Source organism: Lissotriton vulgaris, unplaced genomic scaffold (genome assembly GCF_964263255.1).
Source record: "Lissotriton vulgaris unplaced genomic scaffold, aLisVul1.2 SCAFFOLD_1162, whole genome shotgun sequence".
Taxonomy (NCBI): domain Eukaryota; kingdom Metazoa; phylum Chordata; class Amphibia; order Caudata; family Salamandridae; genus Lissotriton; species Lissotriton vulgaris.
The window spans coordinates 163,960-190,264 of NW_028253023.1; the positions used below are offsets into that span (position 1 = coordinate 163,960).

Here is a 26,305-nt window from a genome sequence, read left to right on the forward strand (position 1 = left end):
ACAAAGGCCATCTGGCCCAGAAGCACACAAATGTATTAGGGAACCTATCTGCCAGCAGAAGAGCAACACATTGTTTCATAAACCTATGTATGGACGCAAATGTTTTCTTTTTAGTCTCTTAAAATCACTCAGATTCATTTAATATAGTGTGCTCTAAAATTCCCATTATTGGTTGCTCCCCTGTAAAAGCAGTGCCCATCAGAAACCAAAACGTGTGTATCTAACAGCATGCCACATTTCCCTATACAAAGGCTGAGCTTTATGAATTGAATTCAATTTTTGTGCCGTTGGCCAACTTCTGTGCTTACATCAAGTAAAGTCTTGACACGGTAGAAGGACTCTCTTCGTAAGTTTAACTGTTGTCTTTGGGAATTGACCTTTGCATGCAAGATTGATTATGGTTTGATAGATGAAGCACACAACTATACTCAGCTGAAAAAGAACAAGTTCCGCCCGTGATTTCTTGAACAATTTTTGCAAGGTAATTTGGTTGTGAACAGGACCTTTGTACATGGAGCTCTGATTGCGACCGCCTTTGAAAATTAGCCATAATGAGATGGAGATGGCAAGCCTGTTTTGATGTTATCGACATGCCTGTTGTATTCCTCCCCCAGAATACTAGTTTAAAGACCGAGCTGGCGACTTCAGAAATGTGATTCGTCCTGCATCTCACATATCCTTATATGTTAAGCTTAATCACCATTGTCTTCTCTGTGAGGAGCAACGAAGAGCCACCCTGGAAGGTAGAAGAGAGGGAGCTAATGGGCATTAAGAGACTTTGAGAGGTGTAGGCCAAGAAAGAAGAAGGCAAGTGTCATTAGAATGAGACAGGGAGGCATGTGGCTCAGTAGAGAAGTCTAGAGAGGATATGGAAAATGGGAGAGGATGAGGTTGAGGTTAACAGAAGTGCAGTATGAGTAGTGCAAGTGTAAGAAATGGGTGAGGGGAGGGAAAGGTGCAGGTTGACTGAAAGGGCAGCAGAGAAGCTGTGAGAAGGATAGGAATGTGTGAAGGAGGGTACCAAAAGATATGGAAAGAAAAGTGCAGAAACAAGCAATGGGTAAAGTTATGATTGAAAGAGTAATCTCCAAGAGAGAATAGGGGGTCAAACATTTGGGTTTGATTAGGGCCAAGAAAGGTATGCTAGAAGAGAATGGCCCTAAAAAGTGTAAAGAAAGGTTTAGGAAAGACAAATATATGACAAAGAGTCAGAAACGAGAAGGGGGAGAAGGAATATAGGAAAGTGGGGGACCAAAGTGAAAAAAGATAGATGCGGAATGGGGGAGAAGAAAAAGGAGAGGAGAGTCAAGGAAAGTTGTGACCACGAAAAGAGTAGGAAAAGCAAAAGAGAGGAAAGAGGAATCTATGAAGCTAATTGAAATAAAAGGAAGCGCTTACTTTCTGCTGATTGTAAATGAATACACACTTTTTTACCCAAATCTACAGATAGCCCAGTTGTAGTAATGTTTAATGTTTCATATTTGCATGTGCTCTGTGGTAATGTAAATAGATTTATACATTGTTCCTTCTAGGTGAACTGAGAGGGCAACAACCCAGCTACCTCAAGGGAGACAATTTCTTCAGGCTTACTTGCTCTGCTTGCTCGGCGGATGGAAAGGAGCACTTCGAACGTTTGAAACTAACTTGGCAGCAAGTAAGTCATAGAAGAATGGAGAAAATTCAGAAATCCCTGTCTTTATTTTCTCAGGATTTAGAAGATGGATTCACATTTTCCTAGGATGATTACTTTTTACTGAAATGTGCTCAGCAGTAGTAAAGACCCATTTGACAACAGAACCTTAGTATTTTAAATACTCTTTGCAAGGAACAACAAGTTATCCATGTTCCAATGAAAATGTTTCTCTTGGTATCACCCGCCACTGGACCATGTGTCTGTATTTCGGTATCTATGGTATCTGCAATCGATGTCTATTGTTCTAAGATGAGGCCGCGAGACGACAGCCATTGCTGCCATATTTTCGTATGCTTCTGAGGGCATCCGCTTGCCCAAAAGACCGGTATTTCTAGCCCCATGCAGAAATCCATCTCTTTTGTCCATGCCCTTACTGTGGGAGGGGATGTCGGACTTCCATAGACTAGCTATATCTCGTTTAGCGAGGGATAGGCCCAACCATAGAAGATGACGCTTATACCTATTGCCACCAATCTATTGGCTATATGAAGTAGTGTTACTCTAAGGCATTTAGGGAGCTCCCAACCCAGGATGTCTGCAAGGTACGCAGTTACCCCTGACCAGAATTCATCTAGTGCTGTGCATGCCCATACTATGTGTATGAAGGTGCCTTCATCCTTCGTACACCGTAAACATATAGGTGATTCTACCATTCCAGTCCTCCAAAGTTTATGGCGTGTGTAATAGGGCCTATGCAAATATTTTAATTGAATAAGTTTAAGGCGTAATGAAATTGCTGCCCCCCGGAAAGGGTTTCCAGAGCTTCAGTCCAGTCATCAGTATCTAGTAAGCCTATAGCCGCCTGCACTGAAGTCTTCAACGTCTCGATTGTAGTATTGCTGTGTGTGATAAGAGTTTGATTTATTTTTGAGATCTTATGATCGCCTAGGTGTCCCATCAAAACGTTTGCCCTCCAGTGGAAAAGTCTGGAAGTGACTCCATTGTAGTTATGTAGGGTGTGATGGAGTGGTGAAATTGTAAGTATCTATAGAACTGGGAGTGGGACATTGAATATTCGGTTCTTAGCACTTGAAATGATTTGAGTATGAGGCCGGTCCCACCTACCGCAGAAGTCCTGGAAGACCGCTACATGGAGTAGCAGTCTATTCCAGCATAGCGGTGGTTTGCATGTAATGCAGGCCCATCAGTCCCAGAGATTGCTGCAAGGTGAGTATCATAACCCTGGTGGCGCGCCATAAGGCCTGGATGTCCAACCTCCTGTAAAAGTTTGAGATGAGTGTGGGGTCATCCAGCAACCATCGTTCCAAAGCATGGCACAGTCTATACTGGATCCCTACCACAGTCGTTCAGCACCTGTATATGTGATGCCACGTGGTAGGCCTGGACATCTGCGGCTGCAATTCCACCGCAGTATGTGGATTGAAAGCAGGTGCGCAACGCCACACGGTATGTCCCCATACCCCACAGAAACTGTCCCAATATGGTGTTAATGTGACAGAACCAGAATAACGGAACCGGATAAGGGTGATTCTGCAAATGGTAGAGCAGTCGTGGGAGGGAGATTATTTTAAATATGGACGATTTCCCATATATGGATAGTGGCAATCCTGTCCAGGATTACATATCTGTCCATACTTTTTCAGTCATGATGCCTATGTTCCGGTCTCACAATATCTTCTGGTCATCTGACAGGAAGACCCCTAAATATTGTAGCCCCTCTGTGGCCTGCGTCCAATTCACTGCCCTTTTAATGCTCCCAAGTGTTCCCCGCATCTGCCAGATGGTCGATTTGTGGACGTTCATGTGAAGGCTGGACGTTTCTCCAAATACTTGCATTATTTGTTTCATTCTGGGTCTCGATTTATATGAATCTGTGAGGAAGAAAAGTACATTGTCCACATATAATGCTATGTGATCCGAGATATCGGCCGGCCATTCAAAGCCTCTAATCAGTGCGTCTTTACGGACCAAATCCAAAGTATGTTTAAACATTTCCATTACACCGGTTTACTTTTTTTCAATCCCATTACCTAATTAACTTCTTTAAAAACCATATTCTCTGATTTTCACTATTACTCTCTTATATGGCCTCCCGCGTTATAGGTTTTTTCCAGGCACTGCATAGGCTGATCATCTGTGGTTGCCAGTCTGGCTCAAAATTGGTGGCTTACTTTGAAAAATGAATGGTGTGAATTTGGGAACAATTAGGGCTTACTTTGCCTGAGGCATATTAAAAATAGTGACGCGTTGTTTCTTTTTCAGTTTTATGCTGTTTGTACTGGCCTGTGACCTATTGAATTTACAGTCATTTTTAGGTCTAACCTAGTGCAGCGTGCATGCTGCGCTGGTCTATGGAGAGGCTTCTTGTAAGTACTCCCAACTTCCTACAGACTTCTCCATGTGATTTTGTTCACACCCACACATTTTATTGGCCATTGCGTGTGGCTTTCAAAAATGAAAGCATGCAAATGGCCAAAGGCAGGGGTAAGTCCTGCCTTATCTGTAAACGTTCACTCCCATGGCCTATGGGTCTCTGGAGTGAGCGGAGCGAGCAGCGGCGCTTAGTGTACCAGCTGCATTCCAGGATCAGGTTACTAATTTACTCAGCGCGGTGGCTTTCACTTTCGCGAAGGCGCTTGCTTCTTTTTTGTTTACTGCATCTCATTAGACTTTGCATACAAAACGCGCCTGCTGCCAGCCTTATCTTGTTACTTTGATTTCCCGAAGATTGTGTGCGATCGGTTTTACAGCTGTTTTTCTTTTTTTTCTGAAGTGGTGTGTTTGTTGTTTTATACATTTGTCTCCCCTGCAACTTACACCTTCATCCAGCCGCCACCCTGGACGATGTGACTAGAGGCATTACCCCCAGTCCCGCAGAGAAATGTAAATGCAGGATATATGTTTGGAACTTGCTTTCCAACATTCACATTTCTTTTTGGTGATAGGGAGGCATCCGGGTGATTAGTTTCCCACCTAGATATGTTGGTTTCTGATACTTCTGTCCCCGCTGTGGCATATAAAGAGTTCACCAAGTGGCACAACCATGTGCCACTGAAGCATACCAAGCACGGGGCCTCTTGCACTCTCTTGGCAATTGCTAATGGTGCAGTAAACAGTCCCTTTCTTAATAATGGTATTGCTGCTTGAATCCCTGCACGGTGGGTCAAAGTTCTACCTCTAAAACAAGCTATGAATACATCTGTTTTGTTAATTATGGCACGTTTTACAAATGCATCGTGAGAGCGCAGCAGTTCTGCTGTGTAAAGTGCATAATAATTGCAGATGCTTTCTGTGCAGAGGTGGTTGTTAAAACATCCGATCTACCGGATATTAGCACAGCACACCTTTAAGATGGAATGTTTTTAGACACCAATTCCACATTTGCAGTCTATAATGGTTTTATTAACTATAATTCCAAATCAATAGATACGTAATAGAATACTATTTGTTATTTCTTATGTTTTTATCGCCATTATAATGTCATCCAATTTAAAGAAGAATTCAGGGTATCCTTTGTCTGAGAGTTCTATACAAACACGTGTTTTTCACAGTATGAAGTTACTTGTGAGCTTCGTAAAGCCAACTCTTATAAATGTATTATAAATCATTAGAACAATATAAGTCTATTATTCACCAGCTGCAGTTGATCCAATGTTTTGAGACTGCGGATTGGACTGTGGTCTTTTGATAACAATTGAGTTAGACCACTATTAGAAAGATATTGTTTTCTTTTCTTCCTTTGTCATTTGACCAAATTAAAATTGTCTCTTGAAACACACTGGGATGTTCCATAAGCTTGTGACAACACTGGGGAGTTCTGTAAGGATGCTACGTCTCATAAAAGGTAAACGTAACACCTACATCATCCTCTATGAGGCCTTGGCCAACACCGCACACCCTTACCCACCCCAAACCATCCTTTGAAGAAAGACAAAAGCTGTTTTCTAGATGCTGTCTAACTTGGACAGTGGTGAGTGGGGCAGTGTTAAAATATCTGGATGAGTTTTTATCACTATACAAAATGAAAGTTCGCATTTGAATGAATGTATATTCTGTATTTGCTTTATGCACATGTACTTGCTGTTTCTAAAGTGATGGTTGTGTTCTTCTCAGACTCTGGCATGGAAGGCTATGCTGTACATCTTTCTGGGTTTTGGAGATATAGGGGTTTTCACACTGTCAGAACTCCTGATTTTTTTTTTTTAAATATATTTTTATTGCAGGAATTAGCCAGGGTTACATATCAGATCAAAGACACATCATTAATATTAATCATAAGAAAGAAACCCCTGTAGGGGAACATCCCTTGTACACAGCCATTCAGCCCACAGCCCGGAGGTTGGGCGGCGTGTGCGGAGAGTCCATGCATGAGGGTCTGGTAGTCTTCTGGTGTCGATCCGAATAAATGAACGGTCTTCTTCTGCTTTTCTAAACAACTTAAAACACCCCTTTCTTCCCACCCGACCCAACCCCCCCAGAGGACCAAGGACTAATCACACGGTATGAAAAGACAGCAATGTCTAAGAGTATTCTACGCTTCCCTCTACCTCTATCCACCACCCTCCTCCCCTTGCCCCGCCAATGGTGTGCTGTGTGTTTGGTAAGTGCTTGTGGGAGGAAACCATTTCCTGCTATATAGAAGATCAGTGTGATACCTTTCTACTGGGACTGAGGTTGTACCACATCATCATTATCGGAGTCGCTGGAAGAGCTGTAATCGCGCAAGGCCTGCACTAGCGTCTCCCACTCCTGTGCGGCCTCTAACGCCTTCCCGTTCTGCTGCCGCCTCGCCATTTGATATCTCAGGGTGCTCTCCCCCGCAGCCCACTTCAGAAGTTCATTGCGCCATTTATTGCCTGTTGGACCAACTTGTGCTTTCCAGTGCCTGGTTATCTCCCGCTTCGCCAGAATGAGCCCCAGATCAATGAACTTACTGGAGAGTTTGTTTTTAGGAGTATGAGGGAACCATTGTAGGACACCTACCGCAGCGTCAAAGACCAGGGTCCTCCCAGTTACTCCATTAAGGGTGTCGCCTATCAGCAGCCAGTATGAGGACAGCGCTGGGCAGGACCACAACATATGTATGAGGTCCGCCGCAATCGTTCGGCATCTGGGGCAAGCCGCCGTGTCCGAGGCGAAATATTTCTGGATTTTCTCCGGGGTCAGGTAGGCCCGGTGGAGTATGTAGAAATGAACCAACTGGAACCGGGCGTGACGCGTTCCCTTCCAGGCTCGGCGCATTAATTGTGCCCACGTGGTCTCCGGTATGTCCTTCCCAATGTCAGCCTCCCACCGAGTCCTGAGTGTATCGAGCGGGGGCAGCCCCTCGTTGACCAATCTGGAATACAAACACGTTACTGCTTTGACCGTCCCCGGCGACATCATGGCACACCTCTGATGTTGGCGGCTCCTCCATGCCCTTCTGCCAGTGCGTCTGGATCGCCCGCGTGACCGCCGCGTGAAGCAGAAAATCGCCCCGGGGTATGTCAAAGCGGTCCAGAATTTCCCGGAAGGTCAACAACACTCCATCCTCATAGAGGTCGCCCACCAGTTGTAGCCCTGCGTCTTCCCAGCACCTCAGTCGCGACCAGTCGCCCCCGTCTGGTAAGGCAGTGAGCACCCCCAGCGGGATCTCCGGAGCATATGGATGTTTCAGCTCCGCTCGGCCATGGACACGGTTCCAGCACAAACGTATGGTGCGTTCTTCGTGTGTGAGGTCCCTCAAGGCCAACCGTTGTCGCAATGCGATATAGGATATAACATGTCTGGGCATACCACTTCCCCTCCTCTCTTCTGGGCCTCGGAACTCCCCCGCTACCTCCTGGGTAAAAGTCTGCAGCTGAGCTGCCAAATAGTACTTTTCGAAGTCCGGCACCGCTAGACCCCCCCTCCGATTTCGGCCTCATCAGGGTCTTGAGTGCTACTCTACGGTGGCCCGATCCCCCAAGGAACGCCACCAACATGGAGTTCAGGGACCGGAAGGTGGCCGACGGGATCCAGACCGGGAGTGTCCGAAAGTAGTACAGCAGCCGAGGGAGCGCCACCATTTTCAGCAGTGCAATGCAAAGCCACCAAAGCGGCAAAGTGGCCCAAAAGCCCATACTGCCCCGTAGTGCGCGAACACACCGGGCTATATTGCCGTCTAGGATATCGGCGGGGTCATGATACACATATACTCCCAGGTATTTGAGGCAGCTAGGTTCCCATCTAATCTCTCTGGTGGTGTCAGGTCTGGGCTCCCCCTTTCGGACTGGGAACAAACAAGTTTTGGCCCAGTTCACTTTAAGGCCCGAGAGCTCTCCGAAGGTCGTGAGGGCCGTATCAGCCCCGGTCAGGGCTCCGCCCGAATCCTCAAGGAAGAGCAGCAGATCATCGGCATATAGGGAGATGTATAGCCGCCCCATCGAGGTCCGTAACCCTCCGAAGTAGGCCCCAGTCCGAATCGACAGTGCCAGTGGTTCCACCGCGAGCGCGAAGAGTAGGGGGGACAACGAGCATCCCTGTCTCGTGCCTCGTTCCACTGGGTATTGTTGGGAGATCAATGGGCCCGCTCTCACTCTGGCCATTGCCGAAGCATATAGTACCATGGTCCACCGGATGAACCCCTCTCCCAGACCGAAGTGTACCAGCACTCTACGTAGGTACTCCCACTCCAGGCTGTCGAAGGCCTTTTCCAGGTCAATCGAAAGGATTAAGGGGCATGGGGCCTCCACGTGAGGTTCCTCTAGTAAGCGGAATAGGCGGTGAATATTCATTGTCGTATTGCGTTTGGGGATGAATCCCGCCTGATCGTCATGCACCAAGGAGCTCATGTGACCCAACAGTCTCGACGCTAGTATGCTGCTCAGGATTTTGTAATCTACCGTTAGCATCGAAAGCAGTCGGTAAGACGCCGGGTCACCGGCCTCCTTGCCAGGCTTGAGTAGAGGGACCACCAGGGCCTCGCACATCGAGCTGGGGAGGCGTCCCAGGCGCTTCGCTTCCCTGTACACCACCATTAATCGGGGAGCCAGGAGGTCCACGTAGGTGGCGTAAAACTCCACCGGGAGACCGTCTAGGCCCGGAGTCTTGTTTCTCGCCATCCCCTTTATGGCGCTGCGGATTTCCCCTAGCTCTACGTCTTTACCCAATTCTTTCGCTACTGCAGGCTCCAGTGTGGGGATCTGCAAACCCTGCAAGTATTCATCAATCTGGGCAGTGTCCTGTGCTAGTCTACTGCGGTACAACCTTTCATAGTAACGCAGATAACAATCAAGTATCTCTGGTTGAGTGCATACGTCGGTGCCCTCCGCGGTACGCATTGTCATCGTTGGGGAGGTTCGTCTCATAGGGTTGGCCAGCCAAGCCAGGAGTGCCCCTGATTTATCCCCCTCCGTCAGTGACCTGGTTACATAAGCCTTATAGTCGAAGCTACGCAGTCGTTCGACTTCAACAGCCACCGCTTCCCTCGCTGCTGAGGTTTGTTCCTGACGTTCCGGGTGGCCGGGGCGGAGAAGCTCCATTTCGCGGAGTTTCCGGTCAGCGTTGGCCAGGTCGTCTAGGATGACCCGCCTCATTCCCACCTTCTTGGTTATGCAGTAACCTCTAACGACCACTTTAAATGCATCCCACTCTGAGGCCCTCGTCCCAGCCGTGCCCTCATTCATCGCGAAGTACTCAGCGATTTTGTCTTCTAGGTCCGTCCTGAACACCAGATCCTCCAATATCTCGGGGCGCAACTTCCAAGTGGGTACACTAGGGACACCCGGAAACCATCGGAAATCTGCTATTAAGGGGTTGTGGTCGGAGATGGTCCTAGTCAAGTATTCAGACCGCATGGTCGCGGACACTAGTTCCGCCGATCCTAATAGCCCGTCCAGTCTCACATGCAGCTCATGCATGCCAGAGAAATGGGAGTAGTCCCGGGTACATGGGTGTTGCGCTCGCCAAATGTCCGTCAGCCCCCATTAGACTTGCCACTCCCTCCTACCTTTGGCCACCCGTCGGACTGGTGAGTCCAGGAGGGGGGGATGCGATCGGTCGAGATCAACGTCCACCACCGAATTAAAGTCTCCTCCCATCAAGAAGGACCCCGATAGGAAATGGGCCAGAGAGCCCGACAGCGCGGTCAAGAAAGCGAGTTGGTCCACGTTAGGCGCATAAATGCAGCAAATTTTCAGTGGTCTACTCCCCAATGTGCCGGAGATTGCCCCGTATTGTCCCTCTGGATCCACCACAGATTTAGTAACCTGTAGGGGTACCCCAGCTCGCACCCAGATCAACACCCTTCTCGCATAAGCTGAGTATGTGGTGCAGTATACCTGTCCTCTCCACCTACGCTGCAGCGCCAATCCTTCTGATTTAGTAAGGTGCGTCTCCTGTAGCAGCGCAATCTGCACCCCTCTGCGCACTAGGTAAGCATGGATCTTATGCCGTCTGGACATGGTGTGAAGGCCTCGCACATTCCAAGTGATACATTTCAAATTAGTGATATCAGCAATTGTCCCATGGTGTCTCATCTAGTTTCCCCCAGCAATGCTCAGTTATAAACAGTTTTACAGTTAGCTTCACATCACTGGCGGTCTCCCCCCCCCCCCCCCAACAACAACAGAACTTCCCCCTGTCTCAAACTCCCCCCCACCCTCCCCTGAACAGGTCCCAAATAGTGCCATCTAGTTCCCATCCAAACCGTACCCTCAGAAAACGCCCCCCCAACTAACCCGACGGTACCCACCGCGGGTGTGCCTTAAGGGCTGAGTGGGGGTCGAGCGCCGATAGGGGATCACCGTGTCTCAGTGCTGCCGAGATATGACCGAGCTCCAGATCATGGGGATCGGGAAGATAGAGCTACCCCAACCCACCCGGTAATCAGTGGTCTAGCAACTCCCTCCAAGGGCCCCCCCACCCTCCGCCGCGCCCCCTCATCCGAATGGAACCATCTCACCCGAGTTCATCCCTGCCCATCTAGTAGGCCTTCTGCCGAGTCAGGGGTAACCACAGGTAAGTTCACACTGTCAGTTTCAGAGTCCTCCGTGTCCGATTGGCCCCCACCTCCGCCAGATTCCGATTCTTCCGTGATGGGTCCGCCTTGGGAGCTAGACAAGTTGGAAACCATCTCCAACACCCCTCGCCGCTCGGCCGCGGTCTCCACCGTCGAGGGTCTGCCTGGCCTACCACGGCGGCTCCGAAGTCTCTTAGATCTCCGCTGTCGCCCAGCCTCCGATGTGGTTTGGAAGGAGGAACCAAAGCCATCTTTGCCAGCTCTGTATAGTTCACAATCAACTGCATACATCCTCCGGGTTTTCGAAAAATTTGGTCGTGCCATCCAGGATGATGCGGAGTTTCGCCGGAAACAGCAGGGAGTACTGAATGCTCTCGCTCCGCAACTCCCGTTTGATCGCCAGGAAGGAGGCCCGCTTACGCTGGGTCTCGTAGGTGTAGTCTGGAAAAATGGTCACTTGACTGTTCTCCACCTGGTACGGGCCGTTGTGCCTGGCGGCGTTGAGGAGGAGATCTCTGTCCCGGAAGTGCAGTAGTCGCGCCACCACTGGGCGCGGGGATCGGCCCTGTTGTGGAGGCCTGGCCGGTACCCTGTGTGCCCGCTCCAAGGTGTAAAAGGAGGAGAGCCCCTCAGGCGCCACCACAGTCCGGAGACAATTCTCTAGATAGGCCACCATGTCGCCATTTTCAATCTTCTCCGGTAGGCCCACCACACGGATGTTATTTCTCCTGTTACGCCCTTCCGCGTCCTCCGTTCGCCTCTCCAAGTCCCCAATCCGGGTTAGGGCATCTTTTATGGTAGCGGCCAGGGTCTTTTGCGCGGGTTCCCCGATTCCCACCGAGCTCTCCACTTCTTTGACCCTGTCTGAGAGCTTACCATGGTCCGCTCCGAGCAGGCCCAAACTCGTCGCGACCTGAGCAATGTCTTATTGTAAGGCCGATCGTGTATCCGCGATCGCCTCCAGGATCCTATCGAATTGTTGCTGTAGGTGAGGGCCCTCGGATCTCTCAGGGTCCTGCCGATCGTCTTTGTCAGGAGCTTCCGTGTCCGAGACGGCTTGTGTGCCACCTTTAGCTCCCTTTGGTTTCCCCATGGCGGTCGTGCTCTGCGGTGGGGAACTCAACAGGCGTCCAGAAGGGATTTCAGCAAAATGTCTTTAGGTGCCGGATGTGGGTCTGTGTCGCCGTAGGCCGTTAACCGTATCCAGCGTAGTGGCGCGGGGTTCCCCCACCAGTCGGCCGTCTAGGGGTTAGCCGCGGCCTCGACTCCGGGAGCAAGCAGAGGGGGGGAAGAAGGAGCGATCGCCGCCAGGTAATGTGGTCCCGCCGAACTCGGGTTAGGCCTCGGTCCTCAACCACCGATCTCGCCGAACCTCCGGCAGACTATCCAAGTGCTGTTCAGCTGCTCGCTATGTTCCTCAGGACCCGAGGGGGTCCAGACTCAATGGCGCCGAGCACGCCCGATGTTAGCTTCAGGATCTAGATGGAGTAAGTCCGCTCCGCTTCGGGCAGCTCGGCGCCTTCAGCCACGCCCTCCGGCACCGAGGGCCTCCGCAGCGCCGACAGAGTGACCAGCGATCGTCCGGGGAGGTCTCCGGTGTCTGTAGCCCCCCGGGCAGTCGGACGCAGCGCCGCTCCTCCGAAAGTAAAAGTGTAGAGAGGGTGAGCTCGGAGACGGCGGTTTCCCCAGGTCCGAGGTTCTCTCTGGGCCTATAGAGACTGAGCGGGCGCCATCTTGAGCTCCGCTCCGCTCACTTCGCAGCTCCGATTTCTCTCTCGGCCAGTTGTTTTGCAGGGTTCTTCAGGCGCCCCTCGAGTCGGCCCCATTGCGCTCTTTAGTTTGGGGGGTTCGGGGCGCTCAAGACCCTCGGAATTCAGGATAATTGCGGGCTCGGTCTCGGAGCCGAGCTTTCAGGCGACCGCCGCCATCGGCGTCCAAACCACGCCCCCACTGTCAGAACTCCTGATGTGATGAAAGAGAGGTGGTGGGTATGTCCACAATCTCTTTTTGGGATGCGGCATCCTAATTCCCATTATCTTAATTCTGAGATTTTAACATTATTGTTGGTTGTTTATGTGCACTGAACATTTTAAGTTGTTCTGACAGTCTTGATGTGGAAGGTTTGAACAGCAGACCTCTTTAGACACCTCTGCTCCTCTCTGCCCCGTTCTACCCACCAGCATCCCTCTTTTGCGCTGTCTCTCCATCAAAATCTCTCTTCATTCATTGCCATTCTGTCTGTCTGTCTCTCTTTCACTCTGTTCCTGTCTGTTCTTTGCCTGTTTGCGCACTGTCTTTCTATAATCCCCTCGCTATCAGCATGTGTGTGTGCCTCTATAAATTCAATCCCCTTGAGGGCGTCCCTCCCACCTTTGCTTTAGTCTCTCCCTAGTTTTTTAGGTCTCGCCTGACCCAGCGGGCATGCGCTGCTGTGCGAGGCATTTAGTAAGGGCTTTGGAACTTTGAATACACACTTGTGCCTGTGCTTTCTTTTTTTTTTTTTTTTTTTTTTTTTTTTTTTTGCTAACCTGGCCTGTGGCAGTCATTGCTGGGAAAGTTACTTGAAAAGTGGATTTGTCCTCTGTTGTGGGTCATGTGCGAAATCCTGGCTCTGCCATATTTCATACACGCATTAATCGCGCCTTTGGCAGAGTTGCAAAAAGAAGCAACAGCTGGATGACGGTAGAGGCAGTTCTTGCATTCGCGCCTCACAACTAGAGTGCAGGCAGTTATGGTAGGGAGTGCATAATGTTTATATTCTCTCGATTGCTTGCAGCTGCCAGCATTGCTGCCTGCTTACTAACTTGTCGCAGGATATCCCCTTCCCCCACTCCAACCACTGGACGCACATACCCTCCCTCACAAATATGGTGTGGCTGGCAGGCGTTTTACTTTTACAACAGACCAACGCAAGCCTGCCTGCGCCTTGCACCAGAGATGTTGCCAGACAAGCCCTGATTCACTTCATGGGTTGATCCACTTCAGGAAAAGGATATTTATCAGTCAGAAAATCTGGTTGATTAATTTTTTCGTGTGTTCTGGGGCCGAAAAATTAATGTCTGGTTAATTTACTTTTCTGTTCGTCGAGGTGTTTACCAAACATGCAAGCATTTGGGCACACCCTGGAGGTAGTACATTTTGTAGAATAGGGGGTTGGTTCTGGGGAACACGGACTGTAAATGTCAGAGAGCCTTGTTACCATTTTTTGGGAGATAAAGTAAAAACAATAATTGCATACAATTTTGGAGACTATTCAACGTTTTAGATAAGAGTATATATTCTTCCATGCGTAAATTGTAGGGAGTAAATAGCGTCATGTCTAAGGAAGTCAATCATTTCCAAGTAGAAATAATTGCGAAGACGAACGAAACAAAGTAATAAATGGGATTCTTTGATTGCCTGACTCCTATTTGTGTTTTTGTAACATGTTGGACTTTGACATACCAAAAAGCCTAAATCAACCCCTGTATGTGCTTATTGAGATAGGAGTGACTTAGTGCTGGAGGTAGAAAATACAGCACAAGTTTTGAAACATGAAAACAAAATTCCCCAGAAGAAGTAGGTGTCTCCCTCCCTTTTTGAAATTGAGAGTTCATAGGGAATATACAAGAAATGTAATAGTTAGCAATACAATATGTTATTTCATTGGTCATCTAATTGCACTTTCTGGCACCATTTTAAAGCGTGTTTCCAAAATAAGCAATAATCTGACAGACTAGATAATTTTGTAAGTTGGTTCCCCTTTTTTTGAAGACTTGCACCATTTTTGTTGCATAGCCTCTTTACTAATGTGCACCTTTGTATCACTTGAGGCAATTGTTGGATGCGGACATTGATGGATCTGTGACCTCTGGCTCTTCATTCAGTATTGTGAAATATTCAGTGTCGCTGTGCTACTTGATTCAGAAAGGCCGTTGTGTATATAAGAACACAAATTTGCAGACTAGCACAGTTATTTGAAAATTGTTTGAAGTTGGTGGACATTTTAAGGGCCCAGTTACCAAATGGGTTTAACTCCATTCAGTTGTGATTTGGATTATTGCATGTATGGTTGAATATTATCCAATTGAGAACAATGGACGGTCTTATCGTTTCTAATAAATTAACGTTTGAAACCGACAGACACCAGTACATCACAGTAAAGGACATTAGAAACCATTTCCAAGATTAAACTGGAATTTCCTAGTAGGTGGAGAGTATAACTGTTACAAAATGTGCTTCAAGTTAATGTAGCTTGCCTCCTTTGAATGAGTCATGGGTACTCACAAACTTTCTCTCAGGGGCCAAATTTACAGTGTGGTTTGTGTCTGAGGGCCGCACCGGTGGGGGCGGGGTCAGTGGGGAAGGGGCGGGGCTAGAGCAAAAAAAAACCTGTGACCATGAGGTTGATCACAGGTCCCTGCAGCGGACGCCTTCGTCCACTGAGCCACGAGACCCGGCATACACACCTCTCTCTCCTTCTGCCTCTCCTTCTCCCTCTCCTTCTCCCTCTCCCTCTCCCTCTCCCTCTCCCTCTCCCCCTCCCCCTCCCCCTCTCCCTCTCCCTCTCCCTCCCTCTCGCTCCCTCTCTCTCACTCCCTCTCTTTCACTCTCCCTCGCTCCCTCCCTCGCTCTCCCTCCCTCTCCCCCACTCCCTCTCCCTCTCCCTCCCCCTCCCTCTCGCTCCCTCTCTCTCACTCCCTCTCTTTCACTCTCCCTCGCTCCCTCCCTCGCCCTCCCTCTCTCCCTCTCCCTCTCCCTCTCCCTCTCCCCCTCCCCCTCCCTCCTCTCCCTCTCCCTCTCCCTCTCCCTCTCCCTCTTCCCTTCCCCCTCCCCACCCCTCCCCCTCCCCCTGCCCCCCCTCCCCCTCCCCCTCTCCGTCTCCCTCCCCCCCTCCCCCTCCCCCTCCCCCTCCCCCTCCCCCTCTCCCTCCCCCTCTCCCTCTCCCTCTCCCTCCCCCTCTCCCTCTCCCTATCCCTCTCCCTCTCTCTCTCCCTCCCTCTCTCCATCTCTCCCTCTGTCTCTGTTTCCTTCTCCCTCCCTCTGTTTCCCTCCCTCTCTCTCCTTCCTTCTGTCTCCCTCCCTCTGAGGTCTCCCTCTCTCTCGTTCCCCTCCCCCTCACTCTGAGGTCTCCCTCTCTCTGAGGTCTCCCTCTCTCTCCTTCTGTCTTCCTCCCTCTGTCTCCCTTGCTCTGTCACCCTCCCTCGCTTGCTCTCCCTCGCTTGCTCTCCCTCGCTTGCTCTCCCTCGCTTGCTCTCCCTCCCTTGCTCTCCCTCCCTTGCTCTCCCTCCCTTGCTCTCCCTCCCTTGCTCTCCCTCCCTCGCTCTCCCTCCCGCGCTCTCCCTCCCTCTCTCTCGCTCTCCCTCCCTCGCTCTCCCTCCCTCGCTCTCCCTCCCTCGCTCTCCCTCCCTCGCTCTGCCTCCCTCGCTCTCCCTCCCTCGCTCTCCCTCTCCCTTCCTCTCGCTCACTCTCCCTCACTCTCCCTCGCTCTCCCTCCCTCGCTCTCCCTCCCTCGCTCTCCCTCGCTCTCCCTCCCTCTCCCTCGCTCCCTCCCTCGCTCCCTCCCTCGCTCCCTCCCTCGCTCCCTCCCTCGCTCCCTCCCTCGCTCTCCCTCCCTTGCTCTCCCTCCCTCTCCCTCCCTCTCGCTCCCTCTCGCTCCCTCGCTCCCTCCCTCCCTCTCCCTCCCTCCCCCTCCCTCGCTCTCCCTCGCTCTCCCTCGCTCGCCCTCGCTCTCCCTCGCTCTCCCTCGCTCTCCCTCACTCCCTCCCTCGCTCCCTCTCCCTCGCTCCCTCTCCCTCCCTTGCTCTCCCTCCCTTCTCTCCCTCCCTTCTCTCCCTCCCTTCTCTCCCTCCCTTCTCTCCCTCCCTTCTCTCCCTCCCTTCTCTCCCTCCCTTCTCTCCCTCCCTTGCTCTCCCTCCCTTGCTCTCCCTCCCTTGCTCTCCCTCCCTCGCTCTCCCTCCCTCTCCCTCCCTCTCTCTCGCTCTCCCTCCCTCTCTCTCGCTCTCCCTCCCTCTCTCTCGCTCTCCCTCCCTCTCTCTCGCTCTCCCTCCCTCTCTCTCGCTCTCCCTCCCTCGCTCTCCCTCACTCGCTCTCCCTCCCTCACTCTCCCTCCCTCACTCTCCCTCCCTCTCCCTCCCTCTCCCTCCCTCACTCTCCCTCGCTCCCTCTCTCTCACGCTCCCTCCCTCTCCCTCGCTCTCCCTCGCTCCCTCGCTCTCCCTCGCTCCCTCGCCCTCCCTCGCTCCCCCTCGCTCCCTCGCTCCCCCTCGCTCCCTCTCTTGCGCTCCCTCTCCCTCCCTCGCTCTCCCTCACTCCCTCTCTTGCGCTCCCTCTCCCTCCCTCGCTCTCCCTCCCTCGCTTGCTCTCCCTCCCTCGCTTGCTCTCCCTCCCTCTCCCTCCCTCGCTCTCCCTCGCACTCCCTCCCTCTCTCTCTCTCGCTCTCCCTCGCTTGATCTTCCTCCCCCTCGCTTGCTCTCCCTCCCTCTCTCATGCTCTCCCTCCCTCACCCTCCCTCACTCTCCCTCCCTCCCTCACTCCCTCATTCTCCCTCCCTCGCTCTCCCTCCTCGCCCTGTCTGTGTGTGCCCGGGCTGTGACAGCTTCCAGGCGCACACACACAGCCGCACCCGAGCACTTCACAGGTCTTTAAAAAACCATTCACATGTTAATGAGGCTTTGTTCACCTCTCAGCGCCCCTGCAGCTCCACTCTGACTATGGTGAGAATCGCCCGGCCCCCACAGAGCAGCAGAGTCTGAGTCGCACCCTGGTTGCAGACACTCTTAAAAAAAAAAAAAAAAAAAAAAAAAAAAGCTCTGGTACGATGTCTGGAATGTCCGCGAGCCGCCAGGGAAGGCTTGCCGGGCCGCCAGTACCCCTGGAATGAGTGATGCACGTTTTTTGAGAATGATAAAGTGCAGCAAGTTGGCAGGTAGACTAAGCAACAAGGGTTTGGAAGCCCTGAGGGCAGTCATTGACAGGATTTGGCATTAGCGGATCAACAGATGAGTAAAAAACCACAGATTTAGAGTGATGATGTTTACCGAGAAATACACTATGCTATGTTGTTCCCGGCCCGCTTGAAGGTCATAGCTGGCGGGAACACCCATTTCTTTCTTACACCGCAGGCGGCTTGGGACTGGATAGAAACCAGGGGGGCAGCTGGTGGAGACACCTCAGCTGCGGCCACGCCTAGACGCGACTCTACTGATTCGACACCGACGCGGCGACCTGGCTCCCCCACTGGCTGGCAACAGGAGAGAAACAAGGCGGTATTGGCGGTAGCGGCCATCAGCCAGGGGAGGTCAGCCCATCCAGTAACGGCTCGGAACCCTCGAGGAATGCTGAACTGAGTCCGAGCTCCAGTGGCGCTCATGGTCTCTCGGAGACGGAACTCCTGGTGGTTACCCTGCAGACGGCGGACGGCATCTTTGGCTGAGGCGGCTGTGAGGACATGGGACACTATTACACGGTATTGGGACAAGGGGTGGGTCCTTCCTGCTTTTGCAAGGGTGGCGGGGGTCAGCTATCTTCTGTTGCTCCTACCTGTACTGTTGAGGGGGGACGAATGAGCAATCTTTTGAAAACTTGGGGAGGCGGGGGGGAAGCTCCGGATCTAACTGGCATTGACGTTCCATATAACCTAGCCTACTCTTGTTGATTAACTCTTGTTTTGCAGGGTTTGGATGGGGTTACCACGTTGGTTATCTGTCCTGGGGAGAGGGAGTTGGGTAGAACTGTTTGATAATTGGTATGCGGGGCGGGGGTGGGTGCTGGACGTGTCAGAGGCTCCCATGGGGGATCGTATAGACTGCTATGTGTACTGCCATGGGACCCGACTTAGGATACAAATGTCTCACGTGGAATGTGAGGGGGATGCATACCATGCATATACGCCACAAGATTCACTCATACTTAATTCGAAGGGGCATACATATTGCCTTCCTCCAGGAAACGCATCTCTTGGCACAGGAAGGGAAAGCATTGCAGCGGAGATGGAGGGGACAGGTATTCCACACTGATTACTCAGCATATGCCAGAGGGGTGGTCATCTGGATAAGGGCAGGGGTACCCTTTCAATGCACACAACAGCTTATTGACCCGGAGGGTAGGTATGTAGTGGTGAGGGGCAAACTAGATGGGAGTGACCTAACGTTGGGTTGCATATATGCACCAAATGTGGACCAACCTGCTTTCTTCTCCTTGATGTCCCGCACATTGGCACCGTTCCTAATGGCCCCTCTGCTCCTTGGAGGGGATTTTAATTGTGTGTCCGACACTGCCCTGGACCGCTCACATCCCCCTTTACTAAATGCACCAGCGAGTAGACTGGCGCTTGTGCGTTCGGATTGGCAGCAGGGCTGGGGGCTAATTGACGCTTGGAGGGCTCACCATCCATAGGACAGGGACTACTCCTTCTTTTCCTCCCTTCACGAACTTCATGTCCGCATAGACGCCTTCGTGTGCTCCCCGGATGTGCATGGTGAGGTGTGCCATAGCGAATACCTTACGCGCACGATTTCCGACCATAACCCGTTGCTGGTGCACCTGCGATGGTCGCAGTGCCGCCCACGCATTCCCACCTGGAAACTTCGCCCGGAGGCGCTAGACGATCAGGTCTTCCGGGCAACGATAGCCACGGATATAGCGTCGTATTTTCAGGACAACGCGGGGACTGCGGGGTCAGCGACGATCGAGTGGGACGCCTTCAAATCGGTGGTGCGGGACGATGCATTGCGACGGGTGTGAGGAGGACCTTGCTCAGTGCAGCTGACCAGGAGGAAGCGAAGCTACGATCGCTGGAGAAGGACCGACCTGAGTGGCCAGACATTCAGGAGGCACTACTTGAGGCGAGGGAGTCGGTAGCGGCGACGGTGGAGCGCCTCAGGTGCTTCGATCACAAAGCCTACCTTAGACGTGCGCATTTGGAACGGGATAAAACGGGGACGCTCTTGGCCTGGTTAGCCAATCCGGCTCGCCGAGGCTCGGTCATTCTCGAACTCAGGGATCATGCGGGAATGGCGCGGTTCGACCAACAGGGGATAAATGACTTATTCCATGACTACTACATGGAGCTGTACCGTAGTCTGGTGCTTCCGCTGGAGGCTGACTTCCAGAGATTCTTGGAAGGGCTGGATCTACAGGAGCTGGAGGAAGAGACCGCAAAACCGCTAGGGGGTAAAATTGATGAAAGGGAGGTGAGTCGCCATCAAGAGTATGGCGCGGAATAAAACACCGGGATCTGATGGTCTACCAACGGAATTTTACCACACGTACGTCGACCTCCTGGCACCCCGACTGGCGTGGCTCTACAATGAGGCTAAGCGTCTGGGTAGCCTACCAAAGACCACTGGCGAGGCGCTCATTGTCCCACTATTGAAACCTGGCAAGCCGCCTTGGGACAGGTCGGCGTACCGTCCACTGTCCATGCTTAACCTGGACTACAAAATCTTGAGCAAAATCTTGGCGATGCGCCTACTTCCCCACATGGCCACCCTGGTCCACGTGGACCAATCGGGCTTTATCCCGACCCGCAACACTGCGCTTAATATACAACGGCTTCTCCACGTTCTGGAGGCTGACACCTACGAGGTGGACGAGGCAGCGGTGCTTGCAGTTGACATGGAGAAGGCCTTTGACAGCCTGGAATGGCCGTACCTTTTCCATGTTATGCGCGCCATGGGTGTGGGTGCGGACTTTGTGGACTGGACGGCACTCTTATACAAGAACGCTACAGCGAGAGTCAGAACGGGTGGTGTAATATCAGAGGCCTGCGTAGTAGGAAGGGGCACGCGGCAGGGTTTCCCCCTCTCTCCCCTGTTGTTCACCATAGCGATCGAACCTTTAGCGGCGCGGGCCCGATTGGGACAGGCTTATCAGGGGTTGGACGTATATGGACAGGTGCATCATATCGCGTTATATGCTGATGACCTCCTGATGTTTTTGGCGGACACTGCGGCCTCCCTGAGGGGAGCTAAAGCTTTACTGCAGGCGTTGAGCAGGGTGTCTGGCCTCAGAGTGAACTGGGCGAAGTTGTACCTGTTCCCGGCTCGGGCGCGCAAGACATGCCCACACTCTTCGGAAGGGGTGACCTGGGAGGAGCGGAGCCTTCGATACTTGGGCACTTCGATCTACCATACTACCATAGACATTCTGGAGGGCAACATCGGATCGGTGATTCGACTCACTAAAACGAACTTTGACTTCTGGGGTACGCTTCCCCTATCCCTGGCGGGAAGGGTGGCACTCCTTAAGATGGTGACTCTGCCGCGGCTGCTTTATTTTTTTTCGGACTCTCCCGGTCTGGATCCCGGCGAGCTACTTTCGTCGTCTACGGACCATGGCGACCGGTTTTCTGTGGGGCTCGGGTAGGCGCAGGGTGGCACTGACCACGCTTCTACAGCCTCGGGCTGAGGGGGGTCTAGCGGTGCCGGACTACGAACTGTATTACCTGGCGGCCCAGCTACAGTGGTTGACACAGTGGGCAGCGAGAGCCACGAGGGAGGAGAACGGATCGGGCGAACCAGCGGGGCCGGTACAGGTGATCTCCCGGATTATACTGGGCCTGCCGATGGGGGACCTCCATCTTACTCAGGAATTTGCGACGGTTCGGAAGTGTTGGAATAGGTATCTGCGGAGGAGTCGCATTGCGGTGCCATACGCATCGGAGATCCCGCACAAGCTATGCAGGGCACTCCCGCACGGGGGCTCGTGGCACCGACTAGAGAACTGGGAGCACCAGGGACTGGCGACCATTGGAGATCTATACGAAGACGGAGCTCTACTGCCCTTCGACCACTTGCAAGATCGCTTCGGGCTGCCGAGGGGAGACTTCCTCCTTCATGCGGCACTGACTGCGACGATCCGTAAACACTGGAAGGCGGGTTTGGTGGAGCCTCCGCTGTCCACGGGCTGCCAATACGTGGTGGTGGCCGCGGGGACGGTTAAGGCTATAACGTGCCTCTATAATCTCATGACCGCGGAGGCTCAGACTCCACTAGCAGCTCTGGAGGCGGACTTAACAACGGAGATCCCTGAGACGCGTGGTCTGGTATAGTGGAACGGGCCTGGAAAGGGACGCGCAATGCGATGTTTCAGCTGGTGCATTTTTACATTCTACACAGAGCGTACCTGACCCCTGACAAGCTCCATAGGTATTTCCCGACACATTCAGCGGCCTGCCTGCGATGTCCGGCAGCAAAGGCCGATTTCCAACACATGTTTTGGTCCTGCCCGGCTCTGGGCTCCTTTTGGCAAAGGGTGGTGGAGAATCTGCGAGAGATCACCGAGAAGGACTTGCAACCCACAGTGGCACACTGCGTCCTCCACTGGTTCCCACACACATCAAAATACAAAATCACTAGTAAATTCCTAGACCTGGGTCTGCTACTAGCGAAGCGAGCCATAACGTCCCAATGGAAAGCAAATAGGGGGCCCACGGTGGAGAGATGGCGGGCGGAGCTCACTAAATGGGCCAGCTGTGAGGGGGAGGTACGCTTGCAACTAGCCCTTAGGGCAGGCACTGATACTGCTCTGGAGCGGGCCCGGGCCTGGGAGCGGCTGGTACTAGAGCTTACGTTGCCGTCCTCTGACAGTGGGGGCTCCCCCGCACTTAGTCCTGGTCCTTAGGCACCCTGGCTCGGGCGGGTGCTAGACCCATTTCTTACCTGGGATCGCCCCGCGCCCCACGTGTTGACTGCACTTTACTACTGGTTAATCCTGATTGTCGGTCTCGGACCTGCGGTGCCCGCAAGGGGATCGGACTTGCTCTTGTGGACCTCTGACACGCCTGAGGGGAGGGACGGGGCTAGGGGGGAGGGATGGGGGGAAGGGGTTGAGGGCTGGAGGGGGTTGGGGGGGGCAATGGGAGTTGGGAGGGAAGATGTTTGTTATTGTTCAGTGATCACTGGACCAGGTGCGTGGGGAACCTGTTGTTTGGTAACGCAGCGGATGCACTACATGGGAAACAGTTATAGGTGAATACCCTGGCAGCTCTTAGCGAATACCACTCTCCTGGCGACTGCCGCTCGACCTCCGGGATGTGAGCTAAATGGCAGTGTTAGACTAAGTATCCCAATTCAGAACTGTTATGCCACGAATGCAAGTCTCTGACATTGTAGACGACATGAGTATGCAAATATTACTGCTGCAATAAAAATGTTGTTAAAAAAAAAATAGCATAGGGGATCTCCGCACTGTATGCCTGTGGGAAGGAAAATGTGGGTATCAATAGTGTGCCTCTTTAGTAAGGGTACATTTCCATTTGCTGAACACGTGGTTGGAAATTCTTCAGCAGCATTGGCCATGTCCACAAGTTCTGTGATCAGGTTTGACCGTTGTCTGTATATCTGCACACGCATTAGGTCATTGTGCTGAACAGCTCTGCCTGTGTTCTATCTCTAAAGCATACAAAAGAGCGATGGATGGAATGTTTCAATTTATCTCCGCCTCTGTTGATCACTGAGCCTGCATCGCAGTCCATCTTCATTTTGCACACCATGCCACCTCAGCTTTGCCCTAGTTATAGAAAAATCTTAATTTGGTCCGCTTTTCCACTACTGCTTTGTCTGAGGTAGTAAGTTTTCCTCTGGAAGAAAGTTTCCAAAACCGAACTATAAATTACGCCTAAGACAATATCCATTAGGTGAACATTAAGACTTTACTAACCCCACCATATATATGATATCCAGCAAATTGAAGTAACTAGACAGTTATGAATCTAAAATGAACCTTACAACAAGCATTTTGTGACCCCCCTCCCACCTCCCTCCACACTATGTACATTGACCACAGCATCCTAAAGTCCAACACATAGAAGATGATGAATACAGGATCGTAGTCTGTATTACTTTTACAAGCTCAGAGTAATCAAAATGATGCATCTAGACTGTATGGCCTCTACCTGTGACACAATCTAGGGGCTTGTTTTCTCTATAGCTTAATTAGGTAATGTTAGGTATGTGCAACAGCTAAGGCTTGGGTCTATTTACTCTGAATCGTCCGTGAGTTACAAAACTCTTTTCTTGACATAAGATCAACAACTGTTGTTCCAGACGCCCTAGTCTCCTTATTTAGTTATGCAGCAGATCCCAAAGGCGAAACCTATTGGCTATGTCAATGCTTGTTTGTGACTGTTGTGGCCCACCTCCCCGTCTGTCCTTCCTTTCCTCGCCTGCCATTCAGGCTTTCTCTCAATCTAGGTTTGCATGGCTCCCACCCTTCCTGTCTGCCCGTGCATCTTCCTTCATGCCACCCCTTTCTGTATATTTAACTAGCACCTCACCCGCGCGCCTGTCACCATCTGAAGGAAACACGTTAGTGTTACATTCCTTACCTTAGAATATCCCCAGGCATCAGACTGGATTCGGAAAGTTTTCGTCAGCAGTACCCTTGCGTGTCGGTAGGCGTCGTCTGTGGTTCCGCGTCCGTCGTTGGCGTCGTGATCGCCGGGATGACGTCGTCTGAGTACTTAGACACCGCCCTTGCCCGCTGACGTCCCTTCTTCTTTTTTCCGCGCCAGCAAGCGTAGATCCGGGAAGAGCAGTACTCTAGTCATTTTTTTACTAACTTTTTTGATCTCTTTTGATCACTTTTCGAGTCGATTCCGACTCGCGGTCCTGTTAGGGATGCCTGGTTTTAAACCTTGCGACGCCTGTCACCGCCCACCATCGGTGCCTTTACTGCCTCGGGGCCAACTGCGATGACAAGTCGTGCCCTGACTGCCGGGCCTTGACCTCGAAGGCTAGACGGGAGCGGTCCTGTAAGCTGCTCGAGCTCTGACAATCGGCTCCGCGCCGCTCGAGGTCCCGGTCGAGGAGGAAGTCGAGGGACCAGTCACGGAGCCGCAGTTATCGCCGCTCGTCGAGTCACCACCACTCGTCGGGCTCCAAGTCCTCCGGTAAGTCGAGGCATTAGAAAAAAAAGTCGAAGAGGCGTCATCGCTCTTCCGACTCCCCCCGACGCTCGCGCGACGAGGCCAGGGGTTCGGGCGGCACCGCCAGCGCGGCTCTGCTGGAGCCGCAGGCACCGCGTCCAGCTCCTCACCCGCCGGTCCCTACGCTGCATGCGACGCCGTAGGAGATACGTGACTTCCTCGTGGCCATGAGGACTCGCTTCCCTCTGTCGGCACCTGTCGAGGCGCCTTTGGGCCCCGCCAGTCTGACTTGGAGCCCTTGCGGGCCGGCCGCTCCAGCCCCGGCGCCGTCGGGTTCTTCGGCGCCGTCGTCGACTCCGGTCCCGACGCCGCAGGGCCCAGCAGTATCCAGGCCTGGATCCGGGTCATCGCCAGTCGACCTCACGACTCCTCCGCTAGTGCGGACCCCGAGGGTGTCGCTCCCGGTGCCGTCTTCAGACGATACCGGCCCCGGTTTCAGCCCCGGTCCGGGTGCGATGCCGGAACTGCGCCGTTCAGCGCCGTCTCTGACGCCGATGGGTGACCAATTCACCTACGACCCTGTTCCGGCTCCATCATTTTTGCCTTGTTTCCAGGAGATGGATGACTAGGAGGACTGGGATGGGTCTGAGGACCCTCTGGCACAGCAGTGCTAGTTAAGCCAGGACTGGGCAGATGAGCTGGGGGAGGCCAGTGGTCTAGACACTTTGCCTGACAGTGGCTTCATCTCTCCGCCCTCCGTGGCTTCGGAGGAGGGGGCTACTTATAGCTTGGTGTTAAACAGAGCAGCCAAGGCCTTGGCTCTTTAGCTCCCTGTCGCGGCCGTGAGGACTAACCTCCATACTGAGGTGCTCAACCCGCAGGCAAGCTCATTTGAGCCTCTACTGCTGTTTAACGAAGCCCACACCGATGTTCTGATGGGCACCTGGTCCAAGCCCGATACAGGCCTCCCTGTGGATCGGAACGTTGCCCCATGCCACCGCCCGGCTCCGGGTGACCCCTACTTTCTGTCCCTTCACCCCACCCCCGAGAGCCTGTTGATTCAGGCCTCTATGTCCCAGACTGCATTCCCGACCGCTCCTCCGGATCGGAAAGATCAGTTTGGGAAGAAACTGTCCTTCTCGCTGAGTTTGGGGCTGCGGTCTGTCAACACCGCCTGCCTTTTAGGCCGTTACACCCACTTTCTGTGGGATACGGTTGCGGAGGTGCTGCCACAGTGTCCAGAGGAGGCCCGGACACGCCTCGCCCAAGCCCTGGCGGAGGGGCGGGATGCAGCACGCTACTCGATTAGATGTGGACTTGACACCATGGACTCGCTGGGCAGAGCGATTTCCTCGATGGTGGCGGTTCGTCGCCACGCCTGGTTGCGGTCTGCCAACTTCTCGGGGGATGTCCAGGCCACGCTCATGGACATGCCCTTTGATGGCCGTCGCCTCTTTGGCGACAAAGTGGATAGTGCGCTAGAGCGTTTTAAGGACTCCAGGGCTACGGCCAATTCCTTGGTCCTAGGCCAGCGCCAGCAAACTTCCGCTTTTCGCCCCTTTCGTGGCCAAGGTAGGGGCGCCCCCACTCGTCCAGCTAGCCACAGGCGGCAGAACCAGTCTCAACACGGTCGCGGACGTGGTTACCGCCGTGGAGGTTCGGGGGGACAACGGAAGGGTCAGTCCACATCTGCCCCCGCAGTATCTGCCTCTAAGCCTTCCTAGTCTGGCATTTCAGGCCCATTCGACGCCAGTGGGGGCAGGGTTTGCCATCACCTCCTCCTGGCGGTCATCACGTCGGACAGGTGGGTGCTGCAAATCGAC

General features: G+C 52.7%; 1 protein-coding gene across 3 annotated transcripts in view; it reads left to right on the forward strand.

Annotated features, from left to right (window-relative positions):
• The window catches only part of KAT14 (lysine acetyltransferase 14), a 614,848-nt gene that overhangs the window by 94,512 nt on the left and 494,031 nt on the right, over positions 1 to 26,305 (forward strand). For all 3 annotated transcript variants that reach the window (XM_086951254.1, XM_086951255.1, XM_086951256.1), the window contains exon 2: positions 1,533 to 1,654. In XM_086951254.1, the coding sequence (XP_086807380.1) occupies positions 1,533 to 1,654 (122 nt within the window). The remainder of the gene's footprint in view (positions 1 to 1,532; positions 1,655 to 26,305) is intronic.